Here is a 7096-nt window from a genome sequence, read left to right on the forward strand (position 1 = left end):
GAGGCGTCGTGGCTTTGAACCCAAAGCTGGGGACCCAAACTTCAGCCCCGGCGCGAGGAGGAGCTAAACCCGCTAATGCAGGGAGCCATGCGAACCGCACACCCTCCCACTCAACGCCATTAAGGCGAGACCCCCTTCACTAAAGGCTGCTTTGCATTTTTTCCCCAATGGTCCGTGTATAGAAATCCGGTGCAAATTTAATTCCCCCGCCACCACCTGATTCCACTTCCCAGCCGCGAGGTTCCCTTTGTGTCCCAAACTCAATTAGACGGATCCATTTCACGTTGCGGGCACAGATGTGAAAACAAAGTGCGCGCGTTACCTCGCTCTTTCTCTCTCTCTCTCTGTGGATGTGCCTAAAGCGATAAAGAAAGTGAGTAAATCTGTGTAGGGCGCCCGTTTCTGACTGTGCTGGAGCGGGCTGTGACATCCTGGGAGTCACTCGGGTTTCCCTGGCTCTGGACTGGGTGACAGGGAGCCGCTCCCCCCGGCTCACTTGGCAGTGGCGTTTCGGGGAGGGTCTCTGTGCGTGGTGTTGGGTGCGTGCCTGGCCTCGGGCTGGAGGTGCTGAGGAATTTTCCAGCCACACGAGCTGGCAGGGAATGAAAGGAGCGGGTATTAATTTCGCGGTGTCCCGCTCGGAACAGGGGGGGACGTCCTTGCAAAGGCTTGACACGGAGCCGTGTCGCTGTGTGCCACACAGCATGCAGCCCTGCCTCCCCCCCAAAAAAAATAGCTGAGTTTCTCCCCCTGGCTTGACTTTTCTACATTTTGTGTCCATTTGGGTTTGGAGAGGGACACAAGAGGTTTCGGCATTGAGCGGGAGAGTTAAATTATGCAGCTGCAAGACTGCCAAGCCCTTCAGAATGGGATGCTTCGTTTAGATTTTCCACAATGCTATTGAAGTGCTTATTTTCCTCCTGAAGAGACACAAACAGATGCAAACTTCTGTAAACACTTTAGAAATGAATTCAGTGAGTTTGGCCTCTCAGCAGTGCTCAATAGCTGACAGAAAAATGTCTAATTAGTGCAAGTGGAAATAATAGGGCCACTTGGATTCCTTCCATCCTCCTCCAAGTCTACTTTTCCTAGGGACTCAAAGGCCCTTTTGTTTGGTAGGTCACCCTCTCTCAGGCTTTTGTGCTCCGATCTATTAAAGGAAGAAGGGGAGGAAAAAAAATAGATTAGGCGATGCTCTGTGCTTAAATATATGGCCTGTTGATGAGCATTTGGAATGGCTGGTTTGCAGTGTCAGTTTACAGGTGCTTGGAGAGGGGGATTCCTCCATTGTTGGCCGGCACAAGCGGAGTTGTGCCTGCCGGGGCTCCAGGAATCCTTTTCAAGTGCCATCCTCTTAGAAAATCCAACTCAGGCTCAGGGGAGGGGGGAAAAAAAAAAAAGAAGGAAATTTGTACAAATCCTCCTCCTTGCTGAAGTGCAAACGAGCTGGGAAATGCCTGCTATGGATCAGTGCTGCAAGCTGGCCTTCCTGCCGTGTTCCATAGGCTCTTCTCCAAAAGGGTTTGACACGGGTTTCCTCCTGCACACCTCAGAGGGTGGTACTTGATGTTTTAGTGGGGATTTGGACAAAGATGTCTTGGCAGTATCTGGAAAAGTAATTGCCTGGATGTCAGCCTGTGGAGCAGCTCCTCGCTCCGCCGGGCAGGAATACCAGTCCCAGCCCACCATGGGAAGGGGGTGGTGTTTGGTAAATATCCCCAGGTCCATGTGAACTTCTGCGGCCACAGTGAAGCTGTGTGTCCTCGTGGCTGCCTTTGCTGGCCTCTGAACAGCGTGCACCTCAGGAATTCCGACTGTTCCTCATGTCACTGTGATGGCTCAGCCACTGTGGGAATCCAGGAGAGTTCCTAGAGACTTAGTAGTCATTAAAGATGGCCTGCAGGGAAAATCATGGGATACCTGGCCTGTTTGCCTGTTTGTGGTGGACAAAGGAGTGGATGGCTTGAGCTCTGTCTGGGACAATGGCTGTAGTGACCATTTCCAGTCTTCCCAGTCTCACATCCCCCTTTTAAACTAATTGCTATTGCTGGTCATAATCTGTAGGGCAGGACTTAATTCATTAGCAGACCACCAAATTATGTGGTTCCAGTTATTATTAAACAATTAGAAAGACCCAAAAAGAAAAAAATCAGGAATCATATCTACGGCTGAAGCAAAATAAACAGCTGGCACCTTCCTATCCTAAAAATGAAAATAGGGTGAGGAACAGGGTTAGCGAAGCTGAATGTTTTCCACAGTCAGCTCACTGGAGCCTCTGAGGGCGAGTTTCTCTGAGGCTTCCCGTGTTCTTCCCAGGTTTATCTGAAGGCCTCCATCGTGGTCAGGGACTGCGCCACGGCCAGCGCTGTCGTGTTCCTGATTGACCGGTTCCTGTACTGGATCGACGCCTCCGGCAAACTCCTGCGGATCGCCAAGGGCCTGCACCGGCTGCATCCCAGCGCTCCCATCAGCCCGCAGGTGCTCATCCGCCAGGCTCGCCTCGCCGTTAACACAGGTACCGCTCCTCTTCCTCGCTTGGGAAGCTCCCATTAGGAACTACTTGACTCTGGAGAAGACACTTCATCCCTCGCCGGGATCACATTGTCACGGCCCCCGGTGCCATCTTTCCGAGCGCACTTCCCGCTCCCGGCCCCCTCGAGCCCTCCCGGCTCCTCTCACTAGCACAAAGGGGGCCGGTATAAAGGGTTTCAGAGCCAAAAGCAGGAGAGAAAATTGTGAAAGGGTGTGGAAAATACTAATTGGAGCCTTTGTTCCTTAACAAATCTTCCCTGCTGGTTTCAAACAGGGGTGTCTGAATTGCTGTACTCCCGACCAAGGGCCTGGAAAAAAAGGAAATTGGAACCCTGGCATTTTCTCTGCACCGTCCCAGCTGCTTTTTAGTTTTCAGTGGGACCACTTGACTATGCAGACAAGTCAGCTTGCAACCCCTCCAGGATAAAAAAATAAAATTCCGTCATTCCTATAACATGGACAACACCTGAAGGGTTTTTAACACATCTTCCTGTGGCTGTGCTTTCTGTGGTGGGATGTCAAGTCACTCCCCAGTCAGACCAAAATGGGTTTCCAAAACCCACATTTCCCTGGGACAGAATCCTGCTGAAGGGAGCAGGCTAGACTACTCTCTTCTGGGAGGGAAATAAGAGCTGGGAATCCCAGCACTCTTCCAGGAATGCATAACTTGTAAAATTAAACTTATATACACATAATTTCATCTCACTATGTGACCACATATTACAGATCGTAGGGCATGTGCATTTCTAACTGTTGACAGCAGCAAATCTATGTGCTGGTGATATCTCCTGAATATTCTTGTTCACTTCATGCCACATGATACATTTTTATATTCATTTTCTGTCCTTTCTTTTTTCCTTTAATTTTCAATCAGGTAAACTTTTAAAAGCTGAATATATCCTAAGCAGCCTGATTAATGACAATGGAGCAACAGGTACGTATGGATTTCTTTTCCAGTTTCACACTTGCTATTTTGGTGGGATTTTTCATCCTAATTTTAACAGTTACACAAGCTCCAAATACAGCCAGAACAACCCCACTAATGACTCCTTACATCACACTTCTCTTTCCTTCACCACTCTTTGATAAAATGTGGAAACACAACTTTGTTTTGAAACTTTCATAACTCATCCTTGTGTATCTTCACGCGGGTGGGAAAATACTCTGGATAGGGAAGTTTAAACTGATCTAGAAAACTAAGACAACTCTATCCCCTCAAAAATGCAGATTGCTGGAGTAATGCTTCTCCTCCCAGTTCCCACTGATCTTACAGGCTAAATCAATACTTTATTCTATACTTTTTATTTTCCTTTCTGTCCAATGACTCCTACTGCTGATCATGTGTCTTGTCTCAGATCTGGAGGGATGTGTGGTATTTCTACTAGTGAGAATTCAATAATTTTGGCAGCCATACATCATTATTATTTAGTTCTGGTTTTGGGACAAGCTGTTTTAGGGGGTTGTATCTGTTCTTCATTTCCTTAAGCTTTCAGGGTTTATTTAGCCAATATATTCAGGTTTCCCTACAACTTGGAAAATTTGGGAAGCCTGTTCTGGGGTTTTCTTTCATGTGAAACTGAGATTCTCATACAAGAAGGGCCTCTATGCAAAAAAAGGGAGAATCCTGGCAATTTGCTGGGATTTAGGTTACCCTTGAAGGTTTAGAGTGACAGCAACTCTGCTGAGTTTTCCTGCTCTTCCGGCAGGTACCTGGAGATATGCTGAGGGAAGCGATCGGATTCTCGTTCAGGCAGTCTGCTTGCAGATCAGGGGGCAGATCCTGCAAAAGCTTGGTAAGGCTCCTTTCTATAAACATCCACTCCATTTTTTTTTCCCCTCTAAAATGTTACATTGGACATGTATCAGAGTTTTGGCTTGTGTTGAACTCCTCCTGTCCATCAAACAGTGTGATGGGCTTCTGTATTCAGGGTTTGACGCTCGAGGGAACAGTGTTAATTTTGTGCTTTTGGTTTGAAACACCAAAGTCTTCCATGACTGTTGAGCTGAGGTCTCTTATGAGGACAAAATGGTATGGTTTTATCCTATGGAAATCCTTAGCTGCCATCTGCTCAGTGACTGTTTTCTGATTGATTTCAGGCATGTGGTATGAGGCAGCAGAGTTGATTTGGGCTTCGCTCGTGGGATACTTCAAACTTCCTCAGCCAGATAAGAAGGTAGTGTTTCCTTTCCACTCTGGATGTGCTTGCCAATCCAATAATCATTCCAGAGTAGCTTTTGTTTGCTGCAACCAAGTCCCTCAGCAATAGTGTCTCAATTACACACCTCAGCCAGGGTTAACAGGCAGGACAAAGTCTGTATTCCACGTTGTTTCCGCATGCATGCACGGACCTACCGACACCTTTTTGTCCTGCAGGGGCATGGAAGTAACAGTTCTCATTAAGCAGAATCACCCAAAGTGAACCATCAACCAGAATGTCACAGGTGCCTTCAGCAAGGACAGACTAATCCCAGAACGCAGCCACAGATTTTAGGTTTTTTATTGGGATTAAAATTAATTTTGTTTCCCTGGTTTTCCTAGTGTCCAAGCTAGGTTTATTTGCTGAGCTGCTCTGCACTATCTGTGTTAAGTGATGGGTTTCCCTGGCACTGCAGAACCTGAACACCTCACAACAGCCACTGTGTCTGTCTTTAGCACCTTTGAGAGGCTTTTCAGCACTAATCTTCCCACTGGAGATGAAGCAACAGTTGCACCATGTGTCCGTAGCTAAACAGGAATGTGCACCTAAGCCTGGCAAGTCCCGGGGTGAGGCTTGAAGAGGTTTTGTAATTGGACCCCAGCACAAGATATCCCACAAACCCAGACCTTGTCACCTCTCCTCTGCCATGCCTTAAAGCTTGACCTCAAGCTCAGGACGTTTCTGTGTTCTCCATTTCAGTGGGAGCAAAAGTTCTTTAGGGAATTTTTGTGGAAAGCTTGCAGTTACTTCCTGGCTTTCTTAACTGTTTAGCTGGGCAGACCCTTAGGTGGCATCAGATCTTCCAGATTACACTTCCTGCAAGATGAAATTAATAAAAGCTTATCAAGATGACATCTCTGAATTTCTTAGAAATGCTTCTCTTTGGATCTTTGGATCTTTGCATCTTGTTAGTTTTGTTGTATTTTTTTTCCCCCAGTATATTCTACACAGAACCTACTTTATTCAGAGCAATAAAATTCAAAATACAGGGGGAAAACTCACTCTGATCATTTTCCATTTCTCTTTCAGGGAATTGCCACTTCCTTGGGTTTTATGGCAGACATCTTTGCTTCCATGAATGAGCAGGATTATGCACGTTTTAAGACCAATGCTGACATAGACTTGGTGAGACTTGGTTTGGGATTTGGGTGTTTAGATTCTTCAGATGTTGTCTGAATGTTGTCCCAAATTCACACACACTTTGCCCTCCCTCCAGTTCCCCTCCTGTGCTGAGAGGGCTGAAGAAACTTCCACTGTTCCCGGTGAAAAAGTTAATTAGCACCCAGATGGGAAAAGAAAACATTGAGAGTATTTTATGGAGTGTGTGTGTCTGTAATATATAGAATATTTATAGGGTCAAAAAGTGACATACTGATGGTAAACCTGAGCAAAAATGCTCCTGAGGAAACAGACCTGGCTGTTGTTTAAGATATGATGTCCCTGCTTATCAAGTCCTATCTCCTTGGAAATAAAGCCTTTGACATGAGGGAAACAGAGCATTTGACATGAGGTTTTCCCTCATGTTTTTTCTTTCCTTTCACTAGAGCTTCCTCCAGGAGTCCGGCCATCGCTTGTTATCCGCTGCTGAGGCCTGCAAGCTGGCAGCAGCCTACAGCCAGTACACCCCCCTGTTTGTCCTCACGGCCGTGGTAAGTGTTCATCTTCACTCTGCAAGTGGGATTTGTGCAGGGGAAGAGCCCTGGCTGTTAAATTTGGCTCCAGTCCGGCTTTCAAACGCTGAGTCACACGGGGTATCGTGGCTGCGTTGTGGGTGTGATTGGTTATATGTGGTATGAGTTGCTCTGAACTCCAACCAGGGTGGAAGGCTGTCCACCTTGCTGCTTCTCCTGCAACTACAACTCTATTTCGAAGGAAAAAGAGGGAGTTTATTCCCTCCAGGAAACGCAGCAGCAGAGAGTTAAAGCCAGTGTTTGCTTCAAATTGTATAAGGGAAAGAAACACCTTTTTAATTCCTTCGTTCTTTCATCCCCTCCCAGAACATCCGTGGGATGTGTTTGCTGTCCTACAGTCACTCCAAGGACTGTCCCCCGGAAAAGAGAGAGTTCTACTTGTCTGAAGCCAAAGAATCCTTCGAGATCGGGCTCCTCACCAAGGATGACCAGAGTCCCATCACCAGCAAGCAGGAGCTCCACAGTTTTATCAAAGCTGCCTTCTGCCTCGCCACCGTGCACCGGTGGCTCCATGGGGAGAGCAGGGAGCTCCGTGAGGTGGGTCAGCTGTGCAGGGAAGCCTTGGGAAAACTGCATTCGTACAGCATTTCGTTCCCAGAAGAGGAGGAGAAAGGAAAGCTTGCCAAGGAGATCATGTCCCTGATCACATCCGTGAAGAAGCGCCTGCGAGTGGAA

General features: G+C 47.3%; 1 protein-coding gene across 1 annotated transcript in view; it reads left to right on the forward strand.

Annotated features, from left to right (window-relative positions):
- Window positions 1–7096, forward strand: part of ALPK1 (alpha kinase 1) — a 29870-nt gene that overhangs the window by 21768 nt on the left and 1006 nt on the right. Inside the window, exons 4-10 of the mRNA XM_027689801.1 lie at window positions 2317–2515; window positions 3407–3466; window positions 4239–4325; window positions 4630–4706; window positions 5760–5855; window positions 6275–6379; window positions 6728–7090. Of these exons, the coding sequence (XP_027545602.1) occupies window positions 2317–2515; window positions 3407–3466; window positions 4239–4325; window positions 4630–4706; window positions 5760–5855; window positions 6275–6379; window positions 6728–7090 (987 nt within the window). The remainder of the gene's footprint in view (window positions 1–2316; window positions 2516–3406; window positions 3467–4238; window positions 4326–4629; window positions 4707–5759; window positions 5856–6274; window positions 6380–6727; window positions 7091–7096) is intronic.

The sequence above is a fragment of the Neopelma chrysocephalum genome, unplaced genomic scaffold, assembly GCF_003984885.1.
Source record: "Neopelma chrysocephalum unplaced genomic scaffold, ASM398488v2 Primary Assembly neopelma1_78, whole genome shotgun sequence".
Classification (NCBI taxonomy): domain Eukaryota; kingdom Metazoa; phylum Chordata; class Aves; order Passeriformes; family Pipridae; genus Neopelma; species Neopelma chrysocephalum.